We start from the raw sequence: 19,103 nt of genomic DNA on the forward strand, positions 1-19,103 counted from the left end.
ACACACACACACACACACACACACACACACACACACACACCCTGACCCTGCTTTCTTTGGACATTTTAATCTTTGTCAAACTGGAGGGCGGGACAGGCCTTCAGTCACCTGTTCAGAGGCGACCTCTGAGCTCAACTCCAGCTCTGGGTTTCAGAAAAGAATCCCCAGTTGCGTGCTGTTGACTCACGCCTGTCAACCTAGCTTCTCAAGCCGCCAAGAGCCTCCTCAGGAGACTGAGATCTGTAGGACTGTAATGCAAGGCAAGCCTGGGAGTCAACTATGTGAAACTCCATCTCCAAGCGAATCAGCAAAAAGTAGGGCTGATCCGGGTACTGTGGCTCACGCCTGTAATCCCAGCTACTCAGGAGGCTGAGATCCGAGGCTCGCGATTCAAAGCCAGCCCATGCAGAAAAGACTCTTGGTGAGACTATTATCTCCAACTAACCACTCAAAAAACAGAGGCGGAGCTGTGGCTCAAAGTGAGCAAAATCGCTCAGGGATAGTGCCCGGGCCCTGAGTTCAAGCCCCACAACCAACAAAAATGTAGGGCTGGAGGTATGGCTCAAGTGGTGGACCACCATCTAAGCCAGCAAGCCAGACAAGTGCAAGGCTCTGAATCCAACCCTGGCAACTTCAAAGGAAAGAAGGAAGGGAGGGAGGGAGGGAGGGGGGGGAGGGGGGGAGGGAGGGGGGAGAGAGGGAGGGAGGAAGGAAGGAAGGAAGGAAGGAAGGAAGGAAGGAAGGAAATGACCTCAGCCCTGCACTCTGTTCACCATGGTCTCCTGGGAGGGAAACGAGGCTGGACTGATTTTCCCACGTGGGGCATTTGTGCCCCTCCAGCCCCACTTGGGAGCCCCACATCCTGCAGGAGCTCACCAGGCAGTGTTGGTGCTCCCTGGCCCTCCCTCGTCCTCCCCCCCCGGCTGGCTGGCTGGCTTCTCCACCCTGCCCTCCCTGCCAGTGGGAACCCCACAAGGCAGGGACCGCCCATACAGCCCAGAGCTGGGCACAGGGCATGCGCGAGAGGATCTGCGGAGTGAATGAATGAGAGAGCAAGCGAACGAGAGAGTGAGCAGACCGAGATCCCCAGAACCAGACCCTGGGCGGCAGCGACGAGCCAGCCTTGGCCCCTGCCGTTTCCACCTCCCTGAGGGGACATGGAGACCACCAACAGATGCCCGGATACATTCTTCAGTGGGCGCCCGCCCGCCTGCAAGGGGAAGTGAAGTCGGGAGGCGGGCCAGGGGTGAAGAGGAAGGGTCCTCACCATGTTAGGATTTCCCCCACCCTCACCCCAGGGATGGCACCGAGCCACAGGCATGTGGGGTACACCCTCTCCCGCCAAACCAGACCCCCTCCCCAGCTCCAAGCCGTCGTCTTCAACGAGGTAGACGTGATCTGATCAAATCCTGAGGAGGCGCCCTGCCTGCTTCCCCCCCGCCCCTCCCAGCCAGGACCCCCAGCCATGCTGGGGCTCAGGCCAGCCCCTGGCGCCCATCTCTTACACACACACACACACACACACACACACACACACACACACAACCTTTCCAGGATTCCACACAGACCACAGTGCCCGGCAAGTTGGGTGATTGGAGAGACGAGATCAACACCATCCTTCAAAGGGCTCTGGCAGCTTCCTGCAGAGCGGCTTTCAGGAGCACCTTGAAGGATGGGGTGTCTGTCCCCCCATTAGGCAGGGGGCCCTGCCCAGGGGAGGAGCCAGCCTCCCCCCCTTGTGGAAGCCAGTGTGGGTTAGGAATCAGCAGTGGGGGAAGCAAAGCCAGCAGAGCAGCCCGGAGCCCTGGGACCAGCGCGTCCCCAAGAGGCAAACGCACCCCCTCGCCTGGCCCAGAGCTGCGCAGGGCCTGGGGGACAGGAAGACCCAGCGGTCAGGCCGGAAATGGACTCGGGGGTCACACAGCAGGAAGTAGCAGAACAGGCCAAAGCCAAGCCTGGGTCCACCCCACCCTCCTGGCCTGCAGCTCCCTGGCCCCCAGCCCTGGGCCCCCCCCAGCACCCCAGCTCCGGAGAAAGAACAGGGGGAAGGGCCTGGAGACAGAGCTGCCCTTCCCCAGAGCGGACACACACCAAGACACGGACAATCTTCACCGTCCCCAGTGCGTGCGCGCGCACACACACACACACACACACACGCAAATTCACGCAGGCCACCGCCATCACACACCCTCACACGTACATGTAGCTAAATACCGTTCCCACAAACAGCACTCTCCCGGCGAGACACACACTCACCCAGACATGCTCACCCGCCTCTCAAGTACACACAGACATGTGTGCGTTATTACCAGGTTCACACTCACACAGACACAGGCGCAAACGTGCCCTTCTTCAAGTGTGCTCTGGAAGGGAGCAAAGTTGCAGCCAGAGTTAGAAACAGAGGGAAAGGAGGGGAGAGAGAGGAAAGATAGGGGAGAGGAGAGGAAGCCGAGCCTCTGACTGAGGGAGGAGATGGAGGACCAGCGGAGCCGAGAGGGGAAAGAGGAGCAGAAGATGAGGAGACAAGGGGGCAGTGGGGATCAGGAGGGAGCCTGTGATTGGAGCCTAACTTTAGCTGCAGCTCGGTGGCAGGGATGACTCACTGGGGGTGTGCTGCGCGGGCCCCAGGATTCTGTTTATATATCTCCCCGAGCTAAATATACAGGCTGAGGGGCTCTTCTGTTCTGATCCAGCAGCTCCCGTGTTCTCCACACCTCTCTCTCTCTCTCTCTCTCTCTCTCACACATACACACACACACACACACACACACACGCCCCAGCCTCCTCTCCTGCAGCCCTCAGCACACACGGCCCTTGTCCACAGCTCTCTCCTCCCGGGTGTCAGTGTCAGAAGCTGACTGCAGGGTTCGGCAAAGAGTTTGGACGACACACACACACACACACACACACACACACACACACACACGTCCCCTTTCTGAAGCCAGGAGGTGGGGTGGGAGGGGAGGGCTGGAGGCTGGCCCAAGGTCACACCGCACCAAGTCCAAAAGCCAGGCCCAAGCATCCGTGGCTCCAGGCCTGAAGCTCCCTGTCAGGAGGCGGGGCGGGGGGCCTGGGAATGGGGTTCCGTTCTCAAGAGCAAGCAGGCAGCTGAGGGAGTGCAGACCGGGGAAGGCGTGAAATGTGCCCAGGGCAGACTCGTGATGTCGAGGGGAGGGGGGGGCGGGGACAGGGGTCCTGGGGAAAACGAGGTCTCAATCCTGTGACAGAGCCCCTCGGGGCTCAGGCACCCCCAAACACCCCCATTCTGCACCCTGACTTCCTGGAAGGGCGTTCCAGGACCCATTTCTCCAAGGAACGAACGCCTCCCCACCTGCTAACCGGGCAGCCCCGCGCCTGCCGCTGTCCGTGGTGCTGAACTCCGGTCTGGCCCGGGCAGCGCCGCTGGGATTCAGGCCCCAGCTGGGCCTCGGGACTGGATGGGATTCAAAGACCAAGGAAGGGACGGAGAAGGGGGAAGCTCAGAGCTCGTGAGAGCAGCCGCCCCAGCTGCAGATTCTTCAGGAGAGAGCCATTTCATCCTTGACACCATTTTGAAACCACTAATGACTAAGAAAAAAATAATAATAAGTGTCCCAAGCAGAGGTGACAAGGAATCAGGGGTCAGGGGCATCTGGACAGAAGGGGGGTTGGGATGGGGGGGCTTAACCCGCGCTCCTGTCTTCTCGTGTGTGTTTTTTTGTTACCTCCCTTAATGAAAAGGTTGTGAGTTCTCACACTCTCACGAAACAAAAAGAGCCGTGACTTCCGTGTCCCAGGTGCGCGGCTGTCTCCTCTCCTCCTGACAGCTCTATCACACCGTGACACTTCTGAAAATGTCACTTTGCTCTGGGAACGGAGAGGAGCCTCTACCCACCCCACTCCCGTCCCCCCCCCCCGTCCCCACCTCCCCACGGCCCACCCCTCCCCTGGCATCCTCTCGGCTCACACCTGCTCCTCCATGGTCAGCACTTCTCCCTCCCTACCCTGCCTCTAGGTCTTTGCACACTCCATTCCCCCCCCCCCACTCGGTGCCTTCCTTTCCCCTCACTCTCCTTTGGCGGCCCAAGTCCTCCGTCCCCCACCAGACAGAAAGCCGCTGGAGGGGACAGAAAGACAGACTGCCTTGCCTGGTCACGTGGTTTTCTTTCTTTCCGTGGGAGAACAGCGTCGAGGGTGAAGATCCTAGGCTGAGGCTGAGTGTGCAAATGGTGACTTCAAGGAAGGAGGCATTCTTGCAGGGCGGGAGGGACGGGGAGGTCACCAAGCCTGTAGATGGAAACGACGTTCCGCCAGGCGGTGCTCACGCCTGTAATCCCAGCGCCTCCTCGGGAGGCTGGGATCTGAGGATCATGGATTGAAGCCAGCGAGGCAAAAAGCCTCTTATCTCCGATTAAAAGTGGTAGAGTGCTAGTCTTAAGTACAGAACGCTAAGGGACAGTGCCCAGACCCCGAGTTCTAGCCCTAGCACAGGCGCATGCACAAGTTCGTGCACGCATGTGCACACACACACCTGCTATAACCCACACTGAGGGCGAGTTAACAGGACCCCACCCCTCAACCTCTGTCTCATTTTGCAGGGGTGAACTCTGAGGTTTAGCAAGGCAAAGCTGGGTGCCAGGTTATGGGGGATGGGCGGGGGGGGCAGCGGGGCTCCCAAAGCTGCCTGGCATTGTGGAGCGTCCATGGAGGGTGGGGAGGGGAGCTGCCTCGCTCGGGCCCCTCGGCGCCCATCAGCCCTCAGGACAGGCAGGAAAGGTGGCCTCCCTCCCTCCTCCACCACCCCACCTTCCCGAGGATCCTAGCCTGCAAATAATGAACGACTCCTAATTTAATTACACCTTTAATTCATCTGGGCCTCCCAGGAGCTGTGAGCTAGAGTCTAAGGAAATGCTCGAGCGTTCCCGGGAGGGAGGATTTCCTCCTCTCCTTGAGGAAAAGGAGGAGAGGCCCAGGGGCTTCCTACCCTCCAGACACCCCCTGCTGTTCCCCCCAGGAGCCCCTCCATCACACTTGAACTGAGGGATGGCCCGTGGACACCACGTTCCCCCTCCCCAACCATGTCTGTGGTAGCACATTCCCAGGAGGCACCTGGGGCAGAGCAGAGGGCCATGGAGGGAGGGCTGGGGGTGAAGGCTGGGTAGAAAGATGGGGGAGTCCTAGGTGATGGAGAAGGTGGAGCAGATGGGCCGCGGGGTCCCCCATCCTAGGGGCAGAGAAAGGCAAGGAGAATGGCTCCCATCTCCTCCTAGGAGTTAAGACAGGAGGGGGCAGGCAGGAGAGGGGCGGGCCTATGGGACGGGAAGGAGGGGCAGGCAGGAGAGGGGCGGGTCTATGGGACAGGGGGAGGGGGCAGGCAGGAGAGGGGCGGGTCTATGGGATGGGAGGGAGGGGCAGGTGGAGAGGGGCGGGTCTATGGGACGGGAGGGAGGGGCAGGCAGGAGAGGGGTGGGTCTATGAGACGGGAGGAAGGGGGAGGTGGAGAGGGGCGGGCCTATGGGATGGGAGGGAGGGGCAGGCATGAGAGGGGCGGGCCTATGGGACAGGAGGGAGGGGCAGGTGGAGAGGGGCGGGTCTATGGGACGGGAGGGAGGGGCAGGCAGGAGAGGGGCGGGTCTATGGGACAGGGGGAGGGGGCAGGTGGAAAGGGGCGGGTCTATGGGACGGGAGGGAGGGGGAGGCAGGAGAGGGGTGGGTCTATGGGACAGGGGGAGGGAGCAGGCAGGCAGGAGAGGGGCGGGTCTATGGGACGGGAGAGAGGGGGAGGTGGAGAGGGGCGGGTCTATGGGACAGGGGGAGGGGGCAGGCAGGAGAGGAGCAGGCCTATGGGACAGGAGGGAGGGGCAAGTGGAGACTGCTGAGGTGGAATCCTGAGCTTAGAGAGAGGCCTGGGCATAGGCAGAATCCAGGCAGCCTTGGAGCGATCAGTGAGTCTTTGGCTTCCTCACTTTCCAGGTCCGTGAGGGCTGCTATTCGCGAGGGTCTGAGGACCCTTCCTGGCAGCCAGTCCCAGGCCACATCCATCTCAGGCTGAAATCAGTTAGGAAACAGGAGGAAACCGTAAGTACTCGAAAGTAAAAATGAGCTGAGTGCCTGGCTCAGGCCTTTGATGCTATCTACCCAGGAGGCTGCAATCTGAGGATGGCACTTCGAAGCCCGCCCAGGCGTCATCTGTGAGACTCTCATCTCCAATTAACAAGCGGAAAACTGGAAGTGGTGCTGTGGCTCAAAGTGGTAGAGTATTAGTCTTGAGCAAAAAAGCTCAGGGACAGTGCCCAGGTGCTGAGTTTAAACCCCACAACAGAATGGGAGAGAGAGAGAAAGAGAGACAGACAGACAGAAGAAAATAGCTGGGCACTGGTGGCTCACACCTGTAACCCTAGCTACTCAGGAGGCTGAGATCTGAGGACTGAGATTCAAAGCAAGCCAAGGCAGGAAAGTCTGTGAGACGATTCTTTGTTGTTGTTGTTTTTTCGGCCAGTCCTGGGGCTTGGACTCAGGGCCTGAGCACTGTCCCTGGCTTCTTTTTGCTCAAGGCTAACACTCTGGCACTTGAGCCACAGCGCCACTTCTAGCCATTTTCTGTATATGTGGTGCTGGGGAATTGAACCCAGGGCCTCATGTATATGAGGCAGGCACTCTTGCCACTAGGCCATATCCCCAGCCCTGTGAGACGATTCTTATCTCCAATGAACCACCAGAAATCCAGAAGTAGCGCTGTAGCTTAAGTGGTAGAGCGCTCGCCTTGAGCTGAAGAGACAGCACCCAGGCCCAGAGTTCAAGTCTCAGGACTGACCCCACCCCCTCAAAAAAAGAGTTGAAATGAATACTAATTCCAAGTTAAATAATTCAGTAACCTAATTCAATCATGTAATAAGTTACACTTGTAACAGTTGAATAATACATTCCAAGCTGAGCTTCCTAGCAGGAGAGGCAATAAAGAACTACCTCCATATATTCAGTTCTTCCTGCTGCCTTAGTTAGCTCTTCCCCCTACCGTGTGTGTGTGTGTGTGTGTGTGTGTGTGTGTGTGTGTGATAGTCCTGGGGCTTGAACACAGGGCTTGGGCGCTGTCCATGAGCTTTTGTGCTCAAGCTAGTACTCTACCACTTTGAGCCACAGACCATTTCTGGCTTTTTGATAATTGGAGATAAGAGTCTCATAGACTTGCCTACCTTGGCTGGCTTTGAACTTCCATATTCAGATCTCAGCCTCCTAAATAACTAAGATTACAGGCGTGGGCCACCAACACCCAGCTCCTTTCCCTTCTTAAAGTTCTTTCTTTTTGTTTTTAGATCCACTAGGGACAGAAAGATCCTCCTCCCACCCTTTGTTAGTTATTTATATCCCCCGTGCAGGGAAAAAATAGCATCCAGTTGAGCAGCTACAGGATGAGCCAGAAGCCTCGAAGGCCACTCCCACACCATCTTTTGTGTCCTTGTCCTCAGAAGGAGCAGAGGTCAGAACCCCAGAGCAGGTGACAGCGTTGACACCTCCCAGAAGGGGTGGAAGCCAAGACTTAGACGGGCATTCATCCATCGCAGACCTGGTTCCTCCAGGGTCCGACATTTCACTTACTGAATCCTCAGAACTATCCTGTGAGGGAGGCCTTGTCCCCAATTTGCTGATGGGGAAACTGAGGTCAAGAGGAAGCCGCATCCACCCTAAGTGCCAGCCTCGGGCAGGATGGGAAGCCATGGCTGAGAGGCTCAGCCAGGCCCCAGCTTGGTCTGGAAGGATCAGGAAATGGAGACTAGTCCCCAGAAACCCATCCCTGGACTCCGTTGCCATAGCAATGGGCCTCCATTCTGAAAAATCTGCATTTTAATGGAGACATAATTAGACCTAAAAGACTGAGGCTGGAAGGGACATGACCCCCCTGGCCCACACCCCAGCTTCCTGGAAGCCAGAGTCCCCCTCATGCCAGGGTTGCTCCTGCCCCTCCCTCCCCTCCCCAAGCCCCGCCCAGCCGGCAGAGGGTCCAGTGAGTAGATGTGGGCACTGAGGACGTTCGTTAATGATCCCACCTGGAGGGGTGGCGACTCTCACGTGTGACCCCAAGCAGAAATGAGCGGAATCATGGCTCAAGGACAGCCCTAGCAAAACAAAATTCCTGAGACCCCCATCTCAACCAATAAGAAAAAAAGCCGGGTGCGGAGCCAGGGCCTGGTGGCCCACACCTGTAACCCTAGCTCCTCAGGAGGCTGAGATGTGACAATCACGGTTCAAAGCCAGCCCAGGCGGGAAAGTCCCTGAGGTTCTGCTCTCCAATGAACCACCAGAAAATCAGAAGTGGAGCTGTGGCTCAAAGCGGGAGAGCACCAGCCTTGAGCAAAACATAAAAGCTCAGAACAGCAACCAGGCCCTGGCTTCAAGCCCTAGGACTGAAAAACAAAAACGAAAAGCCACCTTGGACTCTTCCCTGGATCGCTGTCGCCCCCCCCCTCCCCCCGCAACAAATGACCCACAAGTGGGCTGCAGACTGGGTCCACCTGGTTCTCGCCAGAGTGGAGAGACACAGACAACACTGGGGGTGCCTGGGCTTCTTGTCTGTAAGAGCCCAGGACATGCTCCCTCCCCATGCTAGGAGTCATTTATTGCCTCCTGCATTCAAGCCCCAGTTGACAGATGAGGAAACTGAGGCACGCTCCGCTCAGGAACCCCGGCAGCAACGGGCACACTTTCCTAGAAAAAGACCTCACGCCTGGCCCTGGGCAGTGCAGCCAGCCTGATGGCTCTGACTCAGCTTCCCCATTCATGCCAAGCCCAGGAGGGCTGCCCTGCCCTGCGCACGGAAGGCGGCAAAGACCCCGAGGGCCCGCGGAGAAACCTGAGACCCCACAGTACAGACACCAGGGCAGTGGCAGGAGAAAGCTATCCTGTGGCGCCACCTAGTGGCCGCCTGGCCAAGTGGCACCGGCCCAGCAATCCTAGTCCACGTTCTCAGCACCCCTCCCTAGAGGATCTCCCCTAATGACTGACACAGGGTACGCACAGCCCCAAGAGGCCCTGTTCCCAGGGGGACCTTGGAATGCACGGAATTCTTCCACGAGGGGCTCTGCCGGGCAGCCCAGAGCCAGAGGACAGCTTGGTCCTTTGTCCTGCTAAGTCCAACTTGCACATCCCTAACGTGCTGCCCACCGGTGCCCCAAACTGCCCCTTCCTCCATCTAGGAAGGCCTTTATGAAGCGCTAACTGTATGCTGAGCGCTGCTCCGCTGCCCACTCAAAGCCACCAGTGGGGGCAGCAAGGGAAACAGACAGCAAAACAACAAATACGTGCGAGAAAACAAGGCGGCTATTTTAGGAGACGAAACAGACACCTGTCTGTCTGGCCGCATGGCTGGGCTCCAGTCCCTCCCCCCACCGCCACCCCCCACCACCACCACCACTAAGGCACGATTATAGAGTCTGACCCTTGAGAAGTTGCCCCGCTCTTGTAGGGGCACCGCTGTTACTCCAACACGCTCCTGTCTGGGCTACTTCCCTCCCCCACTAGGTCAGCACCTCCTCGTCCCCCCCCATCCCCAGGCCCCACCTAGCACCAAACACTATGGATATCCTCGGAGTTGGCACCGTGGTACCCGGACACATGTGTGGTGTCTCGACCCCCAGCCCTGGCCCCACCGGTGTGGTCTCCTGATTCCTTGGCCTCTGAACTGCTAGAACAGGTAAACAGCCTTTTTTGGGGGCGGAGGGGAGGGGGAAAGCTTGTCCTCCCTGCCCCCATGCTGCCCCGTTCTCCTCTAAGTCCCTCTCTTGCAATCACTCTCAGTTCCAGGAAGAATGGCTTTATGCCAAAGACCAAAACTGTCCTCAAGGAGAGGATCAGGAGGGCCTGGCAAAACAGAGCACACCCCCAGATCAGGCGGTGACCTGGGATGGGGACCAAGGGTCTCCTGGGAAGCAGACAGATCCCCTCCAGGGATCCTCTGTGTCTCTGTTTGTGGCTGGTTGTGGGGCTTGAACTCAGGGCCTGGGCTCTGTGGCTGAGCTTTCTTTGCTCAGAACTAGCGCTCTGCCACTTTGAACCACAGCTCCCCTTCCGGTTTTCTGGTGGCTCACTGGAGATAAGATTCTCATGGGCTTTCTGGCCCACACTGGCTTTGAACCGCGATCCTCAGCTCTCAGCCTCCGGAGTAAGGAGGACGACAACACTTTCCTCTGGCTAGCTGGTGGTCGGGCCAGGTGGAAGCCGCTGAGCCATCTCCCCGGTCACACAGCGGCCGAAAGCCCTCAGAACGAGTCTTCTCAGTGAATTTTGTCACCGTTCCTTGAGTGAGCAGAGCTGTCTGGCTCCCTCCCCGCCTGCCGGGTGCCAGACGGAGCAGCTGCACCAGCCAGAGTGCCACCCCGGCGAGAAGAGTTATCTCTAGGGCAAAGGCTTTCTGGAAGTTTCTTGGTCTCGGAAACCTTTGCTCTCTTTAAAAACTCAAGATCCCACCAGGCAGGGTGGTCATATTTGTATAACCCCAGCTAGGTAGGGAGGATGGAGGCCGGAGGCTGGCCTGGGCGGAGGAGACAGCCCCATCCGAAAGCTAACAGCGAAAGGAAGGGGACATGGCTAGGGCAGGGATCTAGTTTGGTATTTGTCATATTCGAAACTAAGGCCGAGAAGACTTGGTTTCAGACACGTTTTTGCTAGGCAGCTGGTCTTGAACTTGAAATCTTCAGTGCCTCAGCCTCAGCATTCCCCCCTCCTCCCCCTCCCCCCTCTCCCCCCCCCCCCCAGCAGCTCTCCCTCCTTCTCTTATTTTTTTCAAAAACAAAAATTATGTTACTTTGCCCTTTGGCAAACGCTGGGCAAAGCTGCTGTGTGCCGGACACTTTGATGGAGATGAAGATGATGAAAGGGCCTGGTCCCCGCCTTGGCCAGGACTGGGAGTGTGGCCTAGCGGTAGAGTGCTCGCCTCCGTATACATGAAGCCCGGGGTTCGATTCCTCAGCACCACAGAGAATAGAAAAGGCCGGAAGTGGCGCTGCGGCTCAAGTGTCAGAGTGCTGGAAAGAAGCCTGAGGCGCACGCACACACTCACAGGACGTCAACGCTCGGCCCCGCCCCCTTCCGAGGGGCCAGGCCGAGGGGCGGGGCGCGGCTCGCGGCGGACGTCTTCCGGGAGAAGGCGTGACTGGAGCATGACGCTGGGAGTGGACGTCCTTCTGCTCCTTAGGCCCGCCCCCAGCACAACCCCCCGCGCATGCGCCCTAAGGCAGGCAGGCGGAACCTTTCCCGCCCCGCCCCCCTGCGCCGGAACGGAGTGTTCCGGCTCGGGTTTCCACCGGAAGGGGAGCACCGCCAAGGCGGAAGGAAGCAGCGCGAGGCGGGGCGGGGCGCAGTCATGTCGGCCGCCTTGCTGCGGCGAGGCCTGGAGCTGCTGGCGGCCTCCGAAGGTGAGGAGGGGGGGGTCTGCCGCGGGGCTGCGGGCGGGGGAGACCCAGGGCGGGAGGGAGCCCCGCGCGTCCTCCAACTCGGCTCCTCGGTTCCTCTCCTCCCCCTGCAGCCTCCGGTGCGGGAGCGGCGCCGGGCCGGGCCCAGCCGAGCGGGGCTCCGACGAAGCGAGGCCGGAGGGCGAGAGCCAAGGCGAAGGCGACTCAGGCCCCGAAGCTGCGGAACTCGGCCAAGGGCAAGGTCCCCAAGTCGGCGCTTGGTGAGTCCGGGACGTCGGCACGATGCCCACAGATGGAGATAGGAAGCAGAGCGCGTGGCCCAGGCCATCGTGGACCGTAGTTTGATGGAGCGCTGCAGTGTTGTCTTTTAATTTGAAAGAAAGGCTGGCAAAGGTGACACGTAATGAACAAGAGTCCGGTGTGCAAATGTCACTTCATTCCCATCCTAACACTCGCATCCTATCACTCGCATTCTGCAGACCGAACAACAGTCAAGGGGAGGACCCCTCATAAAGAGGGAGCCCCATGTCTCATAGTGCATCTTGGGGGTTGTGGCCAGTCTTGAGGATGGAGACTGGGTAAGATGAGGGCAGGATAGTGAGTTCCCCTCCTGTCTTTGGAGTCGCGGGCCCCGATAAAAGGCTTTCATTCAGGTACTTGTTACAAGTAAGAATTCGGAGGAGGAAACCTAGCGTGTGTGGAGGAGAGAGGTGGTTATGGCGGCTGTGAAGGAGGACTGGGAGTTGCTGAGGGCACAAGACTTCCTTCCGACTGCTCTGAGGCTCTGCCGCCCAGCCCAAGGCCTGACACGAGCAAGAGTGGGGAGAGGGATGGCCACCGAAGCAGACAGCTGTGTGGCTGGTGCCTTACACCTCCCAGTTGGTTTGCACCTCCTATATAACCGCTCCCCTGGTAGTCTCTTTTTTTCTTCTTTTTTTGATGGTACTGGAGATTGCGTTCAACATCTCGTACTTGGTTAACTTTGCCTCCCATCGGAAGCTCCAGGAGGCCAGGCATTCTCTCCCATCCTGCTTCCTGTTGAACGAATACCCAGAACACCTAGAACACCTAGGCACCTAGAACAATGCCTGACATGCAGGCTCAGGATCCATTTGTTGAATAAGTGGGAGCAGGAGGCACTTTCAGGAAAGACCACTGTGGAGAGTGGGTTTGGCCAAGAAGGCTCCAAACGGTTGCAGTCACCAAGGAGGAGCGACAGTGGGCTTTTGTCCGTGGCAGGGATCCAGGAGACATCCAAGGAGTCAGTCTGAAGTGACACTCCTGCCTGTTACCCACAGCTGAGTACCAGAAGCGGGAGCGTCGAGACCACCTCAGAGCAAACCTCAAGTTTATGACAAGTGCGAGAAGCACCGTGGCGGAATCTGTTACCCAGCAGGTTTGTCTGTGGGCATACTGGGCTATAGGAAGGGGCTCCCCGGATCCCCGGGGGCGGGGCTAGTACATCCATTCCCTGAGCCCTGATCACCTGTGCCCCTCAGGAGCCTCCCTCTGTGCTGCTGTAAATGGAAACTGTGTGCCCTCTGCCACCCTTCCCAGATTCTGCAGCAGAACCAGGGCCGCAAGGCTTGTGATCGTCCTGTGGAGAAGATGAAGAAGAAGAAGAAGAAGGCCGAGGGCACGGTGTTCACGGAGGAAGACTTCCAGAAGTTCCAGCTTGAGTACTTCGGCAGCTAGCTCCTGTGGGGCTCAACGGATGGGAGAGGCCCCTAGAGCGGCCATGGGCTTCACTGCCCCCGCCGGCCTGTGGGGGCCTACTGTGTGGTGGACGGCCAGTGATGGTCATGCAGGAAGAGCCGGGCTCTGGGACACCCAGAGCTGAAGCCCCCGGGACACTGGACTGGATGGAGCTGGCACGCAGAAAACCCTGGGGCAGATTTACAGCGGGACAGGAGCAGACTCCCCGAGGTTTAGGAGGCGCCATGTGCACCTACCAAAAGGGAACTGCTGTTTGTTTGCTGGGCCCCTGGGAGCCATACCTCCAGAAGAAGGAAGAAGGCTGCTGGGTGGTAGTAAATGTGGCCTTTGTGCGTGCTACTGGTCTGAATTAAGGCGTGGGGGGGGGGGTCTTCTGTCCCTCAGCACTGATCTGGGACGCATCCCCTGCCGTTCATTAAAGGCGCCTTCTTCCCCAACATGGTTGCTGAGGCAACACACTCTATTCAGAAAAGGACCCCCAAGGTCTGGGGAGGGTGGGCGTGTCACCTTTTCTCTGTGTGGGGTCTCCATGGCAGCACCACCCTGTAGGGTTCTCGATGGGTCCTTCCTGTGTCACGTGAAGTGTTGAAGTAGGGTCATGGGTAAGGAGTCAAAAGAATCCTCAGAATTCGGGCTCAGGTCCGTGCTGAAACAAAGGGTGTTGTCTGTGCCACTAGGGAAAGCAGGCTCTTTCCCAAAGGCCGAGCAAGGAAGTGGAGGCCAAAGCAAAGATAGATGTAGGGAATGATGGGACCCAGAAGCCGGAACGCCTTTCAGTGGAGACAGGGCCCCTCATAAAACAACTCTCCCTGGGGCTTTGCCTCCTCTACCCCAGGGCCTGTGCGGGTCAGTGGCTCCTGAGGGACAGGGAAGTGGCAACCAGCCACCATGTCAACTGGTCCTGATGAGGGTGGTGGGCCTGTACCCCACCCTCACCCCCCATTCAGGCATCTTGCTGGCCTGGGCCCCATCGGCCTGAGTGATCAGAAGCCCTTCTGTCCAGCCGAGGTGTGCAGATGGACAGAAGGGAGGTTGCCGCCTAGTGACCGTGCCCTTTGGGGATCACCTTAGATGGGTTGAAGGGTGAGGGAAAGCAGTGCATGGTACCCCTTGAAACCCTCCGGATCCCTGCTCCAGCCTGCTGGGGTTTGCTCCGGTGTCCTTGAGGAATCACACTTTAAGCAGCTTAACAGGCCAGCTCAGCAGTTAACAGGATAAGGGCGCCAGGCCCCTAACAAGGGCATTCCTGTTGGCACAAATCACCTGCCTGCTGCAAGAGTCTGGCTCTTCCCTGCCTGGGCAGCTCTGTCGCTCCTGTAGGCTGGCTGGGCTCGTCCGCTCCTCGGCCCAGTGAGCAGCCCATTCTCAAGAACCCCGCTCTAGGTCAGTCACCTGTCCACTTCAGAGCTGTGTTCCCCCCCCCCCATGCCACTCTCAGCCCTGGGCCACCTGTCCCTCTGCCAGACTAGTGACTGCTGGTAGACTGGAGACCAGCTACTTGCGAAGCAGAGCTGTCCACCCCCCTAAAATGTTGACGGCTGCAATGCTGCACACAAGTGAAAGCTCTTGAGAAGCCTCACTTGTACTTCTCTACACATCTTAATGGCCCCTCCCCAAAGCAAAGTGGTCTTGTCCTGTTATCAAGACAAGTGGTACAACTTAGGCTGAGGAAAAAATGATTCAAATAACTATCCCATAAATCTTGGGTAAGTCAATGTCTACAGACTGGAGTTTAAGGAGAGCAAGGTCTGAGTGATGCTGGGTAACTGCAGGCAAGTCTGATGAATGAATGAATGCCACCTTGGTGGGGCACTTTGCATGGCAAACGTTGGAAAAACACCAGCTCACTGACCAGGTGGTAGCCAGGAAGTCCCTAAAAAAAGCACCCACTTCTTGCCACCCTTTATTCCTGGGTCAGTGAGTCCCTCCCCAAGGAGCCCAACAATCCCATTAGGACCACACACACCTGCAGGTGGGAGTAGGGTTAATTAATATGCAATGCACTGTTGGTACTTTCACTACAAAATAATTTATTAACACCTTCAGCACGATTTCCTATATACAAGCTACACAGCACTCCCGACTACCCTACTGGGGGGCCTTTTTCTTCCCCCTTGCCTTCCGGACCTCTTCTATCAGATCTTTAAGATACTGTATTTCCTTGGCTAGAGAATCTGCCTTTTCCTTCAGAGCCTCGTTCTTCTTTTCCAGTTCTTTACACTCACCAGTGAGGGCCTCCTGTTCTGCCCTCTTTTTCTGGCGGTACCTAGTGGCTGCTGTCTTGTTTTGCTCCATTTTCTTCAGCTTCTTATCCAGCTTATCAACCCTGACTTTTGCTGTTTCTCCAGGAGGGTCGTAAGGTTTAGGGCGGGCAGACCCACGGGATGCACCCGGAGATGGCAGGCGACTTGGAGAGCCCCTGGAGATGGAGGGGCTGTGCTGGGGAGAGCCCGGGTAAGACTCAGGGCTCATACAGATGCCACTGTCATTATCTGAGGGGGAGTCTTCCTCTTTTACATACTGGGGGACCATGGTAATGTAAGCAATGGAGTCAGGCTTCCTGTCTCCTTCAGATATATCCACTTCACTGCCTAGCTCTAAGCTAAAGGAATGATCTGGAGTAAAAAGAGAAAGAGGCTGTAAGGTGAAGGGAGCAGCCTGCTCGGTCTTTACTGAACTTTCTGGGAGATGGCCAATTGGGTTCACTGTCTGGGGGGGCTCCTTGTTGATCTCTTGGGCTATGGGAGGAAAGAGGTCACACGTGTCATTTAACGTGGCCAAAAGCTCATCTGGCATGGTTTCCATTTCCAGGTCATCGAAAGGAAACAGGGCATCAAAGTCAAACTCCTTCAGATCCATTTTCTCCAACATCCAATCTGTCCCGGAGAAAGCATCCTCTGCAAGAGATTTGACAACGAACCGATTAAACCAGACCCACAAAAGCAGCAAACCCGTCATAAGCAGAGCCACGCCGCCACTCACCCTTGCCGGTGTCTGAGGCATTGACCAACCCATCCACAGCCAGCCATTCGGAGGAGCCCGCCTTTGCCTGGTCGCCGGGGAACCCATGAGGCTTGAAGTGCTTGGCCACCTCCAGGTAGTCATCTAAGAGGCCCAGACTTTCTTCAGCCCCCAAACCCGACTGGTCGAAGGGGGACATCAAGTCCCCCACCAACACCTCGCTGCTCTGGAAGCTCATCTCCGTCATGATGCGGGGCTTTGCTGGAATCGAGGAATGTGCTTGATTCGAAGGTGTCTTTGTCGGTTACAGCAACGCTGCTGCTGGATTTCGTGAAGAGCCTGAAGAGGAACGAGAAAGCCTTTCCCGTCAAAGGGCAACTCTTCCAAGAGTTCCATCTTTTCCCCCGAAGCCGTCCAATGGCCAGATGGGAAACCAAGCTGGAGAGCGGAAGGGAGCAGCACATGGCCGCAGGGCCATGGTGCCGACCTTCATTCACCCGCCGGCTGGATTGCACAAAATGGAGGCTGCGCCATTCCCGGACGGGCCGACCGCCCAGAGGAAGGCGCTCGTGCTCGCACCAAATACGGCCACGAGCGCCATGCCCCGCCCCGCCGTGACTCACGCCCCCGCCCGCCGCCATTTTGGCCGCTGCCACGTTCGCGGGGCGCCGGGACCACCACCCCCCCCCGACACACACACGGGCCGAACGCGCGGCGGGGCCCGGAGGAGGGAGCTCCGCGGCTGGGCTGCGTTCCCCCCCCCCGCGCCGAGAGCGGCGGGCGCTCTCCCCGCCCGCCCCCCCCCCCCGCCAGGACGCCACGACCGGGGCTTCGCGTCCTGGCGCTCGTAAAACCGCTTCCCCCAGAGCTACGCGCCCGGGCCGCCAGCCGCGCCCAGCGAGGCCCGACCCCGCACCGCCGCCAGGCCCGGCCCGGGTAACTCACGCCATGGCTTAAGCCGCTGGGGGTTGCCGCTGCAGAGCCTGGTGCTGCTGCCGCTGCTGCAAAAGCCAAAGCTGCCGCGGGCACTGCTGCCTCTAATACGCCATGGTGGCTGCGCGCCCGGAGGGAGGGGAGGAGGGATGGCGCGGGCTCACGAACGCGTCTACATCCACCGGCAAGCTGAGGAAAATGGCTGCGGCGTCTCGCCCGCCGGCCTTTTATAAGCTCCGCCCGCGGGCCGCAGCACTGGGGCGCATCCTTCCGCCAGGGTCACGTGATCCTGCTGGCCGGCTTGCTCGCCGCCTTCTCGCTGACGTGTCCGCCACCTCCAGTCCCCGACCAGTTTGCGCGGGTTGTGCTAGGAATAGAAGCTTATTTTCAAAGCCGTAAGAGATAGAGATAAGGGTGCACTACTTTGCGCCAGGCCCATGATCAAAGTGTCTCGTTCCTTCCCGCCATGGGGCGCGGAGGGATCTCTCATCCACGCCCCACTTCCGGTGTCACCTCAGGGGCGGGGAGAAGTCTTTCATTCTAAGGCCGCGTTTTATTATGAAGATCCAGGCCTACAGAGGATCGCGCGAGACGCTGGCGGGAAGCGCCTCAACCTGATTGGCCGGATCGTGATGAGTCATTTATATTCCGAGCTCCTATTGGTCCTGGGAGTGCAGTGGGCGGGACCCTTGGGTTTGGGAGCTGAGGATCAGCCGGGAAGGCCAGACGCGGCGTCTGCCGGCTGTGGGGTTTCTCTGCGCCTGCCGCTGTCCGCCTGGACTTCCGGCCACGTGCCTCCTGCCCCGGGAGAGCTTGGCACGGCTCCGAGCCTCGGGGCGTGCGGTCGGGTCGGGCCGTCCCTGCTCCTGAGCCCCAGCGCCTCACGTCTCCACAGTGCCCGTCGGGCTGTCGGGAAGCCGTGGCTCTTTGATCCACTCGCTCCTGTCCGCTGGCCAGGGGCGTGCTTGGAGGGCGCCCCGGTGAGGGCCGGCCCGGCGGCCCGTGAGCCTGGCTCCTCCTCTGCACTGAGGCTCACGCGGAGCGGCATCCTTGTCCTTGCAATGGGGTGAAACCACGCTGGTAAGGCGCTTGGCTTACCTAGGCGCTCGTAAACAGTTGCTATGGTTCCTTGACAGCCCTGAGGTCCTCCGAGCTGACCTAGCCGCCCTCTCCATGAGTCACTCTTCCCCGGCGAACCCTTCCATTATTTTGGAATGCACAAGGACGCTGGGGTGAACGTGAGGTTTCTTTCCTTGTAGGAAATTCTGAATGTGGATGGACAGTTGTCTCCCACCCACCCACCCCCGCCAGTCCTGGGGCTTGGACTCAGGGTCTGAGCACTGTCCCTGGCTTTTTTGCTCAAGGCTAGCACTCTGCCACTTGAGCCACAGCGCCACTTCTGGCTTTTTCTATATATGTGGTGCTGAGGAATCGAACCCAGGGCTTTGTGCATGCTAGGCAGGCACTCTACGGCTAAGCCACATTCCCAGCCCTGAAGTCGTCATTTAAGCTTAAAGGCAGTAAGAATCCTGAGCCATTATGTCTTTGAAAGCGATAAATAGGCTCTAGACCCTAGCAAAGACTCTGATGTGACCATGCAGACTGGGTGAGAAACTGCTTGTTTTAGAAAATGCAGGGGTCGCAGTGGGCTGTTGTCCCATCCACTCTTAATGACCCAGGTTTCTCCCGGCTGAAAATGGAGTCCCAGCACTCCCACAGGACAATGTTTCACACCACATACAAAAATCAAAGTTGCTGGAGAGTTTTATTTCCTTCTTCCTGTTCTGTAGAAAGTGTTCCCCAGTTTAATTTCTTCATTCACAGAGAAAATGTATAGTTCTCCGGCTAAGCTACTCCTACATGGACCTAGCAGAGGCAGGACACAAGAACTGGTGCCATTCCAAGTCTACCAGCTAACCACATCGACTACCACTAAAGGACAGGCAGGTGACTGGAATGCAAGTGGCAGGTTTAGCCTCTGGGATAATACATTTAAAGACTACAGCTGGTGTTGATGGCTCACACCTGTAATCCTAGCTACTCAGGAGGCCGAGATCCAAGGACTGCAGTTCAAAGCCAGTCTGGGCAGGAAAGCCTTGTGACACTTTT

General features: G+C 58.2%; 2 protein-coding genes across 2 annotated transcripts; one reads left to right on the plus strand and one right to left on the minus strand.

Moving 5' to 3' along the window:
• The first annotated feature begins 11,264 nt into the window (after positions 1 to 11,264).
• Rps19bp1 (ribosomal protein S19 binding protein 1) lies at positions 11,265 to 13,429 on the plus strand. Its single transcript, XM_048349347.1, has 4 exons — positions 11,265 to 11,387; positions 11,498 to 11,644; positions 12,683 to 12,780; positions 12,942 to 13,429. Exons 1-4 carry the CDS (start codon positions 11,336 to 11,338, stop codon positions 13,077 to 13,079), a joined length of 435 nt encoding a protein of 144 aa, XP_048205304.1. The 5' UTR covers positions 11,265 to 11,335; the 3' UTR covers positions 13,080 to 13,429.
• A 1,681-nt stretch (positions 13,430 to 15,110) lies between these two features.
• Positions 15,111 to 17,204, minus strand: Atf4 (activating transcription factor 4). Its single transcript, XM_048355078.1, has 3 exons — positions 17,007 to 17,204; positions 16,083 to 16,400; positions 15,111 to 15,997 (listed from the first exon to the last, which is right to left on the minus strand). Exons 2-3 carry the CDS (start codon positions 16,306 to 16,308, stop codon positions 15,189 to 15,191), a joined length of 1,035 nt encoding a protein of 344 aa, XP_048211035.1. The 5' UTR covers positions 16,309 to 16,400; positions 17,007 to 17,204; the 3' UTR covers positions 15,111 to 15,188.
• Between the last annotated feature and the right edge of the window lie 1,899 nt (positions 17,205 to 19,103).

This window comes from Perognathus longimembris, chromosome 1 (genome assembly GCF_023159225.1).
Source record: "Perognathus longimembris pacificus isolate PPM17 chromosome 1, ASM2315922v1, whole genome shotgun sequence".
NCBI lineage: Eukaryota > Metazoa > Chordata > Mammalia > Rodentia > Heteromyidae > Perognathus > Perognathus longimembris.

Excerpts from the sequence above, each read along its gene's own strand:
- Rps19bp1 (XM_048349347.1), top strand. The coding sequence starts at position 11,336 with ATGTCGGCCGCCTTGCTGCGGCGAGGCCTGGAGCTGCTGGCGGCCTCC. Across the intron at positions 11,388-11,497 it reads GCTGCTGGCGGCCTCCGAAG|CCTCCGGTGCGGGAGCGGCG; the intron begins GTGAGGAGGGGG and ends CTCCCCCTGCAG. Across the intron at positions 11,645-12,682 it reads GGTCCCCAAGTCGGCGCTTG|CTGAGTACCAGAAGCGGGAG; the intron begins GTGAGTCCGGGA and ends TGTTACCCACAG.
- Atf4 (XM_048355078.1), bottom strand. The coding sequence starts at position 16,308 with ATGACGGAGATGAGCTTCCAGAGCAGCGAGGTGTTGGTGGGGGACTTG. Across the intron at positions 15,998-16,082 it reads TGCCTCAGACACCGGCAAGG|AGGATGCTTTCTCCGGGACA; the intron begins GTGAGTGGCGGC and ends AATCTCTTGCAG.